At 56.1% G+C, this 15,794-nt stretch overlaps 1 protein-coding gene and 1 non-coding gene across 6 annotated transcripts in view; both read right to left on the reverse strand.

Annotated features, from left to right (window-relative positions):
- WDR1 (WD repeat domain 1) overlaps positions 1 to 15,794 on the reverse strand; it is a 42,683-nt gene that overhangs the window by 1,347 nt on the left and 25,542 nt on the right. For 2 of the 5 annotated variants that reach the window (XM_054682698.2, XM_054682696.2), the window contains 9 exons: positions 12,999 to 13,076; positions 12,628 to 12,708; positions 12,042 to 12,275; positions 8,755 to 8,844; positions 7,338 to 7,492; positions 5,668 to 5,755; positions 3,211 to 3,321; positions 2,072 to 2,245; positions 1,623 to 1,767 (listed from right to left, as the gene is read on the reverse strand). In XM_054682698.2, coding sequence (XP_054538673.1) covers positions 1,623 to 1,767; positions 2,072 to 2,245; positions 3,211 to 3,321; positions 5,668 to 5,755; positions 7,338 to 7,492; positions 8,755 to 8,844; positions 12,042 to 12,275; positions 12,628 to 12,708; positions 12,999 to 13,076 — 1,156 coding nt within the window. 5 annotated transcript variants of the gene reach the window in all.
- Positions 2,918 to 3,028, reverse strand: MIR3138 (microRNA mir-3138). The gene has a single exon (NR_106634.1). It is a non-coding gene; the product is annotated as a microRNA mir-3138 (primary transcript).

Here is a 15,794-nt window from a genome sequence, read left to right on the forward strand (position 1 = left end):
CGGGTACCTCTTTTTTGTGTGCTGCAGGGTAATTAGCAGCATCCCTGGCTCCACCTACAGATGCCAGTGGCTCCCTCTCTCCAAGTCTTGACAACCAAGTTCCACAGGAGTGAAATAACAATGTCTTCTTATGTATAAAAGCGATGACATGCAGACACCACACAAACAGCTACACTGTATCCATGCCCTATTAAAATGGGGCAGGCATGACAACCAGTAAGAGGCTGGAACACACAGGACTGGGGGGGCCACTGACTTTCCCCTCTGTGACAGTCACACCGTGGGTGAACAGATTCGATTCCCCATAATCTTGCCTCCACCCAACCGAGATGCCAATAGTGAGACGGTGCCTGTGCGCTTATGGCTCCTCTGTGGCTAGCTCTGCCCATGAAGCCCAGGGAGGCTCCCAGCTGCAGGCAAGGGGGTTCCCACCAGCTCTCTGCTCTCCAGGTCCGGGTGGCCCCCAGCCTCTAGGTCTGCAGCCCCACCTAGACAGGGTGAGATTCAGCCCCCACCCCTGCCTGGCACGGCATACACCCTGATGCAGGAAGCCTTGGCCTGCGGGTGGCACAGGTGCCCAGGAGCGCCTTCAACCACCAAGCATGACTTGGCTGTGAGGCCAGGCTTTAGCACTCTGTCCACATCACCAGGCTGGCTCTTTTCCAGATGTAGAACTCAACTATCTGCACGAGAACCTGACGCTGAGGTCACTTCATGTTTGGTGGCCTGTGACCTCACAGTGAAGACACAGACCCCGACCTCCTAATCTCTATCTGACTAGCTCTTGCTGTATTTTTTTCTGGATCCATTTCACTCATGAACTTGTTTGATTCTCACTACCAGACTGGCGATTGCCTTATAAACCAGGACGGACGTCGAAACCTGCTTCGTCTCTCCTCCCTTCCAGACCGGGCTGCCTTCCCTCTTTCCCTGTCCTGCACCTGAAGCCTGCAGCTGGGGAATGGGCTCTGCGGGTGGGCTCAGACATTTTTAAATAGGAAAGGGCCCCATTAATGTTTAACACAAAAGGATGTCTTCAAGGAGAATGGATGAGGGGACTTGACTACACACTAGGAGGAGAGTGGTAGGGGGGCACTCGGGGAGGGGAGGGTTTGGACAACACAGAGCTGCCTTACAATACGTGCATGGCCACGCGGGGACATCACAACCCCCTCAGGGAGAAATGATGACATGCGGGGCTAAATAAAATCTACTGTTACAAATCATTTCACCTGTTTCTTTTTTAAATGTGGCTACCAGGAAATTTCAACGCCACATGAGGCTCACATTATACACTGGACGTGGCTGTCTTAGGGAGGGGGAGACCCTGGTCCCAGGTGGGATTTAAGGGGTGAGTGGGGGAAGTGAAGATGTCAAAAGTGAGGCCTTCACTCAGCTCAGCAGGTGTCCTGTGCATGGGGCCCCCGTGGTCCCTCAGTACGGCCAGCAGCGCAGCTGGTGTTTGCTGGAGGGAAGGAGACCCACACCTCTTCCGGGCCACCTGTCTAGAAGCACAGAGGCTACTTAGTCCTGGGCACTGGAGCCAGGGGACAGCCTGTGAGGTGGCCCATGGAGCCCCGAACCATGGGTGGTCCCTGCCAAGGCCTGGGGGCGGAAGTCACCTTGGATCTTGACTCTGGTTTCCGGGTCACTCAGGGTCCAAACATATACCATCATGTCCATGCCACCGGAGGCAAAGTGTTCATTGTCTGGGGACCAGGCCAGGCAGACGATTTTTGCATGGTGTCCATAAAAAACATTGTTCTCCTAGTTGCAGGTTGAAAACAAGAAAGGTGGCAGGTCAGGTTCAGGCCGCAGTTGCCCATATCACCTCGCTTATCCCTCATGGCGACAATAAGGACCCAGGTTTCTCAGGCGCTAACTCTATGCCAGCGACCCCTGCAAACCCACTGACTCCTCAGAAGCATGGCACGAGGCACCTGCTACTTGTAGAGGCAAGAAAACTACAGCTCAGACAGGCTCAGCTCAAGGTCACCAAGTCACGGATAACCTCCCACTGCCACCTGCACCGCCCAGCACGGGGACAGAGGAGGAGCCCGCCGCCACTCACCGAGTAGCCGTCAGCAACGCTGAACACTGTGACCACCTTGCTGGCGTCGCACACCGCGAGGAAGGCGCCGTCGTGGGAGTAGGCCACGTCGGTCACGGGGCCCTTGGCCTCTAGGAGCTTGCCCTCATCCTTCAGCGTGGTGCCCAGGATGGAGTACAGGCGGACGTTGCCGTCCTACGGCAGGGACAGAGAGGAAGTGAGCCACCCCTGAACACACACACCACACCCACCCTTTGTGAAGGGGGGGGTCGAGGGCTTAAGAAACTGTGCCGTTCCCACTGACTGCTGCTCTGCTGGGCCCATGCCAGGAGCTGGGCATGGCTCTTCCCGTGGATGGGCCTGAAACCTACGCAGCTCTATGAAAACAGCTGTTGGTACCTCGGGGCACCGCTGGTCTCATGAGGCCCTCAAGCTGGCTGGTGGAGGAAGCCACTCCATGCCCTGGTCACATCCGGCACCTGAAGGACCCGGCAGCACATAGACCCACCCAGCCCCTAGCATGGAGGGCACTGCCACGCCTGCTGCAGGACTGCGTTATCAGAGGGCTGCCCTCCTGGGCTGGAGAGGGGAAATGAGCTCTTCCACAGAGCACTCAGGACTTGGCCAGGCACACTATGACCAGACCACACACACAAATTCAAGGGCATGAGAATTATGCCGAGGCAGAACTCAAGGGAAACTGTAAAATGTCTGGTTAGTACCGCACCTTGAAGATGCTGGGAAACTTCTGTCACTCTTCCTTCAACCTGTGAGCCGAGCCCAGCCCCAGGGGATGCCATTCCTTGATTTCCTGACCTGCTACCCTCTTGCGCTCCCCTCCTGCTGCCACTCATGGGGCTGGCTCTGAGGCCCAGCTGTCCCCTCCTCGGCACTCCCTCTACCTCACTGTCCACAGTCTTGTGGGCACCCGGGCAGTGAGGTGGGGGAAGTGCCGAGGAGGGCAGGGGAAGGCTCCAGCCCCAGGTGGCAGGAGATGGCGTGGCTGGGCCCCAGAGCAGGTCCCTCGCCCCCACTGCCCCCATCCTTCCCCTGACCCCTCGCCTTCCCTGAGACAGCCCCGGTACTCACACAGCTCACGCTGTCCCCAAATCACCCAGATACCAAGGACAGAGAGCACGGGGGAGAGGAAAGCGACTTACTGCACCCCCAATTGCCACCGTGTCCCCGCCGGGGTGCACTGCCACAACTTCGGGCTCGTAGCCGGGGTTGTCGATGCTGAAGCACTTCCTCTGATCCTTCAGCAGCACAATCTGTGGCACACACAGGCAGCTGGTCAGGCGGTCCAGCCCTTCGGGACAAAACCCTCAGTGGTAGGAGGGGCGCGTCCCTGTCGGGGCTCACTGGAGCTGGGTTTGGCTCCATCCCCAACCTCTTTGCAGGGCCACCTGGGGCTCTGAGCCACACCACCTGGACTCAGTCCCAGCCTTGTGACCCTCAGTCAGGTGGGGCAGGAAACACAACTAACTGTGACCATTACTGTCATCACTACATTACTTCCAAGGCAGTCACCACAGCACCACCTCTTGGAAAGTCACTTGGCCTCGATGGGAATCAACGTTCAGGGTAAGAAAGGTACTAACAACAGTAAACAAAAACAGCGACAGCCCCTGGGCACGTGCCAGCGCTCTGCTGCGAGTGTTCCAGCCCCACAAGGCAGGGATCGGGTTCCCCGTTTCAGAGAAGAAAATGGGGTACGGTGCTTATGCTGCACGCCCAAGGCTCCAGTTCCCACAGGCTGAGCCGGGACTCGCCCAGAATCCAAGCCTCCGCACCCGCACTGAGCCTTTGCCTCTGGTACATGCAGCAGAGGCTCTGCAGCGGGGGCCTTCCTTCCATCTCCCTTCCTTGTCAATTCTTCCGGTTCTAACTTACTCAACTGCTCCCAGACAGTGGCCTTCATCTCTGAGTTTTGCCTTTATCCCAGTGTGCCCCTACCCAAGCCACCAGCTGTCATGAGGGAAGGCAGCCTCCGCCCCTACCCTCTGGGCTTCTGTTTCTGCGTGGATTGTGGGTGGATCGCAATGAATGGTAGCAGCACCCTGACTAAAACCTACTACTGAAGACGCACCTCTGTCATCTGCCCGGCTCTGGAGGTGGCCTTACCTACTCACAGGTGAAGAATGAGGGCCTAAGCATTTGCCTGAAGCTTCGTCCGACATGAGACTTGAACCTGGTTGTTTCCTGATCTAAAATCCCAGGCCCCTCCTAGCACCCTCCTAACCCTTTGACTGGTGACAGGGAGCTCTGCAGAAAATTCTGACCCAGAGCAGGGGTTCCAGATGCCCTGGGAGGATCGGGTAACAGCAGATCACAGAGAAATGCCACATGAGGAGGTGCAGAGACCTGGAGCCTGTCCCCCGCACACCACAACCCTACCGGGGTCCTTTCTAACCTCCCGGGCAGCAGGCGCCAGCTGGGCCAGTCTGAACATCCTCTCAGCCTCAGGGGAAAGGGTGGCCTATGATGACCACAACTTTACAGATGAGGAAACCTGGGTCTGGAGACACAGGGCACGCTGCCCTAGGCCTCATCCCCTCACCCACAAAGCCCCATGTGCAGACCCCTTGGCTGGGAAGAGCCCTGCTGTACAGAGACAGGCCACCTGCCAGCCTTCTAGAACTCCGCTTTGTAGCGTTTCCCCCAGGCCCCGAGGCGCTCCATGTGTGGGTTCCCTTTGCACCTCCCCACCCCCACTGTCTGTCCAGGCTGTTTGCAATAATTACTTGGCAGGGATTTCTTATTATCTAGGACACAGAGAAATCCACTGTCCCTAAAGCAATTAAGTTCACAAGGCAAAGGAGGGCCAGAGGGTGCTGAAAGCAGCTTTCTTTAGCAGGGCTCGCCACTCGTGCCAACAGATGCCCCTTGACTTCCCCGGTCTACATGCCAGCAAGCCTAGGCCCGCCAACAGATAATATCTTCTGCAGGGGAGAATTCTGTATAAAGTGGGTCAGGCTTGGGTCTCAGGTGGCTTTGGTCCAGATATTCCAAAGGTGTGCAGGTGGCCCCACTGTCTGGGGTTAGAAGCCAGGCCGGGAAGTCAGGTGCCACCCTTCTGCATGTGGGAAAGTACCAAGCTGCTCTAGGCCTCAGCCTCATCTGTAAGAGGAACCAAGATGGTGTAAGGAGACTTACATGTACTTCCTCATAATCACCTGGATCTGTGAGTGCTGGGGATGGGAAATTAAGGCTCAGAGAGGGTGAGGTAAATGCCGGAGGTCACACAGCTACAATGCAGCAGGGCTGGGATGTGAACAGGAGCAAAGGCAGGCCCACCCCACAGGGTATCTCATAGACTTTACAGGCTGACAGGCAGGCAGCGTGGTCTGAGGCTTAGAGACAAATCCCAGCTCTGCCCTCCGACCAGCTGCGGCCTTGGACAACCAACTTATCCATTCCGTGCCTCCATGTCTTCATCTGTACAACTGATGTGATGGTGGTGAGGATTAAATATGTGAGATCCCTTAGTGCAGTGCAAATGAGCACTCAACCAAAACACTGGCTAGAGCAACTGTCAAGCGGGACATGAGTCAAATTCAGCAAGCAGGCACCACACAGCTGCAGGCTCCGACCCAAACACTAAGTCAGGTCCCTACCTGTCCAATGCACACGACCACGGCGTATCCCCCGGGGCCGACAGCTACGCACTTTGGCTGAACGTCCAGTTTCACAACTCCTTGTCCGCTGTTAGAGAGAAAGGAAGCACATTACTTCGACAATGCAGCAGCTCAGGGTAGGTATGCATACATATTTACTGTTAAACCACAGTTTTGCTCCTTAGAAGGCAATTCTACTGCCATCTATACTGGAGAGACTTGCTAAAATATGGGATGGTAGCGAAAAAACGACCCATGACTCTGGTGCAAAGAGATTATAAATCATAATGGGGGCCCGGGGAGGGGGAGGGGCGGGGGGGAGGAAGGAGGGGCGGGAGGCAGTGAAAGGCGTTGATTATGCTCCTATTTATCTGTGGTAAGCCCTCATTACACCCAGATGTGGCTTTTGTCCCCCTGTCTGTTGGCTAAAGACTGGAGTTTACTGAGCACAGACAGAATTGAGCTCTGCTCCCCAAAATGGATGGGTAACTTTTAATAATCCGTTACCTTTAATGGGTGAAAATCATGTTATTTTTAGCCTTGGCCAATGCTATCAAAACTTGTTCTAGAAAGACTCATACACACAAACTTCTTGAAAACTGAGATAATCAAGGAAATTTCTGTGTCACTCGGCCAAGTGTGGCATCCCCAAAGGCTCTGCAGCAAGGTCACCAGGCCAAGGCTGGCTCTGTAAGGGCCTTGCCTTGGGTTATCTGGCCCAGGGAAGACCCTTTTATGGGACGTGTTAAGAGTGGGGTCACCACAGGGCAGTAGAAAGAGGACCAGGGCCCAGATGCCTGGGCTCTGGGGCCACTTCTGCCACTCATCGGAAGGCCCAATTTACCTACAGATGCCCAGTCTGCCAGGCAGGCAGGGCCTGTGTTACCTACAAGGATGGCACACCTGCTAGGAGCTGCGTGCTGCACCCTGTGCCAGGCTCCCATCAACAGGCCCGAGGAGTCCCCATCTCCCAGGCAACACGACTTAGGCAGGACTACCGGGTGACAAAGGGGTCTACACAAGAAATGTAGGGCCAGAGGAGGGGTCAGACCTGGGCATGGGGACACTGGATGTGCAGTGGCCTCGTCAGGTCCTGGAACATTTCCCTTTCAAGTCCCTCCAACTGCATTTAGGACTTCAGATCACTTGCAAACTGCTACTCTCCTAGCTCCACTGACTGCCAATCAAAGGCCCAAGACCAAAAACAAACAAGACATTGTCTTTTAACCAGGTCACTGTGTGCCCATCTCACCCTTGAGCAGAAGGGGAATGCTGTCTTGTACTCAGCACCTGCCCTGTGCCAGGCTCACCTAATCCACAACAGCCTGAGGCAGGCTCCACTGTACCCGCCTTTACTGATGAGGAAAGGGAGACAGGGAGAGACCGCAGCAGGTTCCTGGAGAACAGGGCTGTGATCTGCTGCCCCTGCTTCCAGGGCAGAGTCCACACCTGGTCGTTGTCTGTGGGCAAGAGCATTACCCAGACCACCTGGATCTGTAACACAGTGCTGGGCTCAGGGCCCAACAACAGGAGAACAATGCTGGGGACGGGGTGGGAGAGATGAAAGGAGCAAGTGAGGCGTCCTCCAGAACAGGAACTGCTGGAGGGCACAAGCCCTCCAAGGGGAGCTGAGGCTCATCCGGAATCCCCGCAGACCCGAGTGCTCTCACCTGTAGTCCCGCAGCATGAGGCTGGTGTACCGCACGGTGTCGTCCATGCTGCAGCTGATGAGCTGCCCCGACTCATCCACGGTCATCCTGGACACCTGGTTCGTGTGGCCTTTCCCAGCGAAGGAGTCGTTCTCCCCCGTCTCTGAATCCCAGTAATGTAGGGTGGGGTTAAGGAAAAGCCCGGCTCCCGGGACTGCTGGGTGTTCTCAGGTGTGGCTTCAGTCCTAAGATCCTCCATTTACATCAAGAATGAGAATCTCGCTGCAAACGGACATAACCATTCCCCCTGGGAAGCCTGCAGTGTCCACTGTTGACACATTCTTAGGAAGGGGTATCTGAAGTGTGGGTGCACCACATAGGGACTGGGATGAGGCAGAAAGGGAGCCGTGCTGAAGGCCCACTGGGGACCAGCAAGCTGGGGAGACTCCGACGTCTCCTCTGCTACTAGTTATCGGGTAGGCGCACCCCTCTACCCCCATATTTCTTTGTTTTGGGGGCAGAGGGTGGCATGTCTGCCCTCCTCTCCCAGCCTGGGGGGACCTCCTTGGGTCCTGGACAGTCCCTTTGGGAGGTACAGCACATGCAGACCAGAGCTGTCCACACAAAAGGCAGTCTCTAACACAGCACGGTGCTCAGGGAGGGCAGCAGAACAACGCACAGCAGGTGCCATCATCAGCAACGTGTGTGGGCATCCCTGCCCAGGCACTCTGCAGATGGTGGCTCCAAGGTTCAAGACACACCCGTGAGGAGGGTGTCACCAGCCCCAGGCCACGCAGGAAAAACACAACAGAAGCCCCCATCATCAGGGAGAAACCAGGACTCATTTAAAGAAACCCAAACAAGGACTTATAAAGGGGACAGAAACACCTCCAGGGAACATCACCGAAGGGCCACAAGGCACCTCGCAGGAGCTCCAGCCCTGGCTCTGTGGACCACAGGCTGCATGACTCTGGGGCGGGCGCATCAGCTCTCTGGGCTCTGGTTTTCCTATTTTTAAAACAAGGGGACCCAACGTAAGGGTGTCCAGGTGCTTGTGAATTCTAGGAATCAAGAAACCCACCATGTGGAGTAGGGCCAAGGCTGGTGCCAGCTGCCATTGGCAGAGGGAGTGGCAGCCCAAGCTCAGGGCCGTTAAGCCACACTCTCAGGGTTGCACGACAAGAAGGGACTGATCAGGTCGGAGCCACCCATGGCTTCTCCTCAGCATAAGCCCTGGAGTTGCCAAGGACAACTCCAGGGGACAGTTGCCTGTCCCCATGTACAGACAGGCCACCCCTAGAAGCCACACGGGTCAGAAGAGCGTGTGGCTGTGGCTGCAGCTGGAGCCACCTGGCTGGCCTGGCCTCTGGCACCATGGGAACAGGAAATTACCCCCTAGAGCCAGCGGCTCCGGAGCCAGCTCTTTGAGTCAAAGGATATTAATGTGTCCGTCGTGGCTCCCAGAGTAAATGTAGGACTTGCCGCCGTTTTTATGCACCGTCAGACACTGGATCGATTTACTGTGACCCTGTGAAGGAGACACACTGGGCGGGTAAGCTGAGGACACACTGCCCTGCCCTCTGCCACCCGCTTTCCACCAACGAAGCTTCTGGGTAATGGAGGGAGCAGACGCCCCTCAATCCATGGCAGTGCAGGTGTTCTGAGGCCCCAGTAGCCCCAGCTGCCCTAATGCCGAAGGCCCACGAGCCCTAAGAAACCTTTCCGAAGCTACCCAGTCACCTACAGACCCTGCCCTTCATTCCCCTCCCTCCAAGGTACCTAACCCAGACCTGGGCCCAGACCTGCGTCTGACCAAGGCCCAGCACCTGACCACCTAACGTGTGCAGACACGTGGCCTGCACCCTGCCGACCAGCACCCGTCGGGGGGAGTCACAAGGGGGTCGGTCCAGGAGGCCTTCGCTGGCCACATTCGCTTCAGGCCCTGGTTTGTGAGGTTTCTTCTCTCTCCCTGCCCAGGAGTGCTGGCCCTGCTGAGGGCAGGGGTCTCTCTGACCACTGTAAAAGCCCAAGGCTGTCTGTGAACGCTGACACTCCTACCCTAACCTCCCTGACTGCTGCAGTGGAGGGCACACAAGGCTGGTCCACAACCAGACAGCTGCTTCCAGAGGGCGGCGTTTAGCTCCCCCTGTATCTGAGCCTGAGACAAAAATAACAGCTAGGGTGCAGGCTCCTCATGCCTTTCTCCCGCAAAGGGAGGCCAGCTCCTGGCTGGCCCCTCTCCTCTGAGCTCAGGGCTTTTCCGCAGGAATTCTTGATCTCTGTGGTATGCCACATGTTGCCACAATATGGCACAGATCTTTGGATGCAGGTCTCCTTGGAGACAGGTACACAGTTACCAGTGGGACTGGAGAATGGGCAACGAATGCAGCTACTTCCATCTTTTCCACAGAGACGTGGGGAAAAATCATCACATGCCCCAGTAAGAGACACTGAGCTGGGCTGCCTCCTTCCAATGTGGCATCCCACCAGTCCCTTACAGCGCGGACCTCAGACCAGCACAGCCCCCACCAGCAGGGCTCAGGCCCACCTTCCTGCCGAATCAGAACGTGCACTCGGCAAGAGGCCAAGAGACTTGTGTGCAGGCTCAATGCCTTGAACTTACCAGAAACACTCCTAGCCATGCCCAGATGCCCACAGGTGTTCCTTCTGGAGGCCTGCAAGCTCCTGCTGCCCTGAGACTTCCCTGTAAACTTAGTGCCTCTGGGGGTGTCAGCAGCCAGCGCTTTTTAGAGCTCCCAGGTGGTTCTAACATGCAGCCTGGGCTGATACCTGCTGCTCAATCCCACTGCAGCCCAGATCAGCACTGAACATCAGCATCTGTGTGAGTCACACAGGTGTGGCATTTGAGAGTTGGGACATGGGGGTTTTGACAACTGGCCCTTGGGGTTTTGGTGGAAGGGTGGGATGCTGGTTGCTTTTTTGGGACATAAGTTTAGCCACGGTGGCAGGCCGGGTGCACTGGCCCCAGACAGTTGGCAGCAGTGGTATTAGGAAAAGCACTCTCAGGGCAGCCCTGCCAACAGAAACGGGACGGCAGCCCTGCCAACAGAAACGGGACGGCAGACCTGAGGGCTGACACCTGGAGAACACTGTCGGGGATGGCTCATGGGAAACTGTTTTTCTGGGCAGTAGCGAAGCCTTACTCACCCGTGTACAATTTCTCACCATCCCACTTGGAGGCCCACTGGAGCATGGTCTCGACAAGAGCCCTCAGCTCCCCCAGGCAACAACCTCCTCGGCCCCATGCTGTGCGTGCCTTCCTTTTTATACTCATCACCCTGGGCTGTGAGCCCAGCAAGGAGGCGCTCCCGATTCCCCCCTATCCTGGAGGCCATGTCTAGTGAACCTTTATGGTTCAGCCTTCCCCCTCTCAGCAGTGCTGCTGCCCCCACTGCCCCGGCACAAAGGAACCGTGACTCTATGCATGAGCGCTGAGGTGACCTGGTCCTTAGGAGTCACACACACAACGTTAACGAGGCCCCTTCCTCGTGGGCAAACTCCCATGTAGAATGGATTTGGTGATTCTAGCAGCCCCTCCTAGAAGCCGTGGTGTGAAGGAGCCACTGACAGCACAGCACGGGCCGAGCGCACAGGCCCGGGGGCTGCTCCAGGCTGGACCACACTAGCCCTGCGGGGTTCAGACCCTCTGCAGAGGCTGGTCCCCCAGAGCTCCACGGCAGCAGGAGGCAATGGGTGAGGGAAGTGCTAGGGTTTGTCTCCCCGAGTGGCTTAAAGCAGGAGCCCGAGAAGGGCTGCTGGGATGAAGTGCATTGTCCACCTCCCTTGATATTACAGCTTAGAATAGCAGGAGGGGTCACCCACCCTGGGCCACCAGCACTGGGGGAACCTGACTTGGAGTTCCCAGCAGATGCAGTGTGGGAAGCAGGCGCGGGCGCTGCTGTGAGAGCAGGACCTGAGGATACAGAAGGGACCCCTGCTCTGGCTCCTGTCCAGCTGCGAGATTCCCAGAGGCGTCAACTTGGCTGGTGTGGATGGAGGGAGAAGGCAGGACCCCCCCCAGCCAATGGAACACAGGGAGCCTTTGGCTCAAGTGAACCCTTCCGGGTTAGGGTTCAGAAGCAGCCACCTTGCTCCTCCCCAGGTTGGCATTTCGGGCCTTCACACCTGGGACCCATGGATGATTCTAACTCCGTTTCCTCCTGCTCCCATCGCTCCCTTATGGAACTCCAGTATCTCCTTCACACCCTGCCCACCACATTCAAACTCCAGGCAGTGCCAAGGCCCAGGCCCAAGGCCACCTGCTCTTGCTCCTCCCTCCTGCCCCTGGACCTCAGTGATGCCACGTCACCTGCCCTGGTGCTCAGTGAGCTTCTGCTCTTGCCTGCAGTCGGGTAAAGCACAGGCTGTGCACTCCCAATTCAGGGAAGGCAGAGCCCTGCAGGAAGTAACCGCTCTCAACAGCTGGGGGTGATGGCCACTGCCCCGAATCACTAGGCCCTGACTCTCCAGTTCTCACAGTAGCTCAAGGGGAACTTGGCACCTGGCCTGCCACCGTGGCTAAACTCATGTCCCAAGAAAGCAAGCAGCATCCCAGCCTTCCACCAAAACCCCAAGGGCCAAGGAGGCCTGAGGACACCTCTCTAGCTTCCACCTGGCCTCCCCTCGGTTCCCCTTCCTTGCTGGCCACTCTGGTCTCTTCCCTGTCCACCCAGCGGGCAGAGCCTTCCCCAGGGCAGGCCTTACCTTGATGACGCGCAGGGGCTTGCTGGGGTTGTTTCTGTCCAGATAGTTGATGTACCCGGACAGGGAGACACTGAGCAGGTGGTCCTTCTGCCATAGGCAGCCCAGCTGCTGGTCCAGAACCGTGGAGCCCATGGGAAATGTGCTGACCACGGAGTTCACACTGACGTCCCAAATCTTGGAAGTTTTGTCCCCAGAAGCAGAAAGCAAATGGGTGCTGTCGGGACTCCAACTAATCTATTCAGAAAAAAGCAGTGTGTCATGTGCCAGAGGACTACAGACTGGAGAGAGACCCCAAAAAGCAGCTTGTCCACTGCGACTGTTTGAGTAGGACAGAAGGAGCCCAGAGAGAGGGTGGGACATGAGTGAGGCCAAGAACAACACCCGCCTCCAGGTCTCCCGTTCCAGCCACTACCTTCTCCTATCACCTCACTGCGACCTTAAAGCTTTTCTGGGCAGACATAAAACCGCCCCGACTTGTAGCCCCTCATTTCAAGTTTTTGTCTAACTCCGGAGTGAGTATGGATGGACTGACACATGGACTCGGCCAAATTCCCACCACTAGGCCGGGAAACACGCTCATACTCACTGCGTAAATCCCACCGTCGTGGGCCTTGCTTCCGCCCAGCGCGCACACCTTCTCCCCAGTCTTCCCGTCATAGATGTATATCTTCCAAGAAATAAAAACATGTGGGTCATGTGTGTGTGAACACCCTCTGGAGTAAGCAGTTTCTCCATGGACTGTGGCTCTAGAAAACCGGGGCTCACAGACTAAGCTCCCAGTGTGGTTTAAAAGCAGACATGCATTTACTGGGCTCTGACGACGAGTCTGCAGACGTGGGGAGGGCGACGTCTAAGTTCTGCATGTCAGGACTAGCATTAGGCAGCCTGCGGCTCTGAGCAGTCACGGGAGCAGGCAGACAAGCCATTCCCCACCCCAAAACCCATCCCAGTTCTTACCTGGCCATCAGCACTGGCTGTGGCAAATCTGTTCCCATCAGGAGAGAATCGCACACAGTTGACAAAGCGGCTGTGGTCCTGCAGGAAAACAATTACCTGCCTGATGAGGGGCCGCAGGCCTGACTCTAGGTTCAAGAATGCTCTCTATGAAACACAGCTTGCAGCTCCAGCTGTTCATCAGTGTGAACTGTTAGTCCACTGGAAAATTTCAGAGCTTAAAAAAACATCCTGGGCAGTCCCTTAGTGGAGGGGCAGGAGTCTGCTCCAGCCTGCCTGTCATGCTGACCGCTCTACCTGCTGGGAAAGCTGATTAGCCCGAGCGAAGGCAGACCACCTCCAGTTATGCCCCCCACAGTGAGGTGCCCCCAGCAGCCGCCCTCTTCCCTCTGGGCTCTGAAAGAGCTCAAGCCCCGATCCTTAAGCTTCACGATGGCTGAGACCAGGAGGCCTCTTCCTGGAGGCCCCAGCCCTGTCTCGCTCTGTTGCCCAGGCTGGAGTGCAGTGGGACAATCTCTGCTCACTGCAAGCTCCGCCTCCCGGGTTCACGCCATTCTCCTGCCTCAGCCTCCCGAGTAGCTGGGACGACAGGTGCCCGCCACCACGCCTGGCTAATTTCTGTATTTTTAGTAGAGATGGGGTTTCACTTTGTTAGCCAGGATGGTCTCAATATCCTGACCTCATGTTTCCCCGCTTTGGCCTCCCAAAGTGCTGGGATTACAGGAGTAAGTCACTGCGCCCGGCCAATAATTAACTTTTAAACAAAGTTAATGATCATGACCTTCATCAAGAACAAGAGCCTGAGCGACTAAAGGGAAATGACATGACTTCCGGGGGCGACTCTGTTACTCGAATAAGGAAATGAATGCATTCTTTCCGCAGTCAACAAGAGTCTGTATCAGAGACTGATCCTTAAATAAGCAGTTGTAAAGCTGCCAACACCTGCCCTGCCCTCTTGCTGCCCACCTGCAGGCGGCGCTAACTCGGCAAATGCACATCCAGTGCTAACAACTCTCTTGGCACAAGAAGGGCTCGCTGCTCAGCAGGTACGAACACTAACCTTCCGGAAAAGCAATTCAACCCCAAGGCGGATAAGCTGCCCCGCGCTCTAAGTAAATCACGGACTTAATTTTAAAGCATGAGCTACCTGTGTGGGGGACCGGCATGTGTTTGATTGTGTAATGTTTTCAGTTGAATTGTGCCTCTCCAAAAGACATGCTGAAGTCCCAACCCTGGGACCCAATGAGACCTTATTCAGAAATAGGGTCTTTGCAGATGCAGTCCAGTTAAAATGAGGTCATTAGGGCAGGCTGTAAATCCAGCAGGACTTGGTATCCTTTTAAGAGGGAAATCTGGACACAGATACAGAGTTGGAGTGAAGCTGGAGGCAGAGATGGGAGTTCTGCTCACAAAAAGTAACCCCCAGGGCTGTCAGTATCTGGGAAAGACAAGGAAGGACTCGGAGTGCGTCCCTGCCCACACCTTGACTACAGACTTCTGACTTCCAGAGAATAAATTTCCATTGTTTAAGGCACCCAATCTGTGGCTTAACAAACTTTGTTATGGCAGCTGCAGCAGACTAACACATGTCATCAATGCTGCCTCTGACACTCATGTAATAACCCACCAAGGTGAGCTGTGCCCATTTCAACAATGAGGAAACATAGGCCCAGAAAGAGGAATCAGGTGCCTGGGGGTCCCAAGGGCCACACTCAAGGAAATCGATGTCCCCACAAAGTCCGTCAGAGTCAGCAGAAGATACAGACACCGTTCAGTCTGGCAATGTCTCCAGGGCAGGCAGTTCTCGTAGAGAGGCCACTCCCAGCCCCAGAAATCTCTCTAGGCCCAAGAGTGATGCGACCCCAGACCTGTGGCACAAAAGCAACCCTGGGCTTCCTGCACTTCAAAGATTAAACCATTTCCTCCAGCCAACAACCCAAACTTGCTTGCCTCAGGTAAGCCCTCCTCAGGGTGCTGCCAAGACCTGCTCACGGCTGGGGTCAGGCTGGACACAGGCCCAGCAGGCCCTGGCCCTGCACCTGAACCAGGATCTCCCACCTCAATGACCCGTGTTTTAACTTAGATGAAAGCCAGAGAAATCACACATTCTGACAAGGGGAGTCCCAGTGCTCCTCGGGAGCTACTGAGGGCGACGACAGTCACGTTTCCATCCCAGTGGATGAGCAGATTGTCCTCCCTGCCTCATTTCAGGGAGTGCTGTCATGGTGCTTGCATTCCGTTCTATGACTGAAGAGCTCGTCCTCTGTAGGTTGTGGTCACCGCCCACGAGAACAGGGATGGAAGCACCAGGCTGGCTCAGTCTGAACTTGGGCTCAGGTCTGTGATCAGCTCATGAGCGATGGGGCTGGCGAGCCCTTTGCCTGCCCCCCGCACCTGGGTGCTGCAAGGCTTGGCCAGGCAAGGCAGTGCCAAACTACAAGGCGTGCAGTACCCAGGCGGGCCGAGGGCTCACTAGGAGATGGAACGGGGAACACGGGACTGCACGGTCGTCTCTGGCTCTGGTGCTAGAGGTCACCCTTCCTTGTGTTTAAGCGCAGTTCTGCATCTTGCTTCTTTAGTTCCTTTTGTACCTTTTTCACTAGTTCTAAGGCTGGTCTTCTTTGCTTAAATGGTCTGTGTTCTAAGTTTCCTAGCACTTCTAGGTATGTGAAGTTGGGGAAAGCAGTTTCCCCAGAAGGCCCGATCCACTCAGCTGCTGAGAGTGAAAACCAACTTTCCAGATGGGGCTCCAGGGCCCTCCAGAGACGCTTTACCCCCGAGGGGCCATGGAGAGCCTGC

The sequence above is a fragment of the Pan troglodytes genome, chromosome 3, assembly GCF_028858775.2.
Source record: "Pan troglodytes isolate AG18354 chromosome 3, NHGRI_mPanTro3-v2.0_pri, whole genome shotgun sequence".
NCBI lineage: Eukaryota > Metazoa > Chordata > Mammalia > Primates > Hominidae > Pan > Pan troglodytes.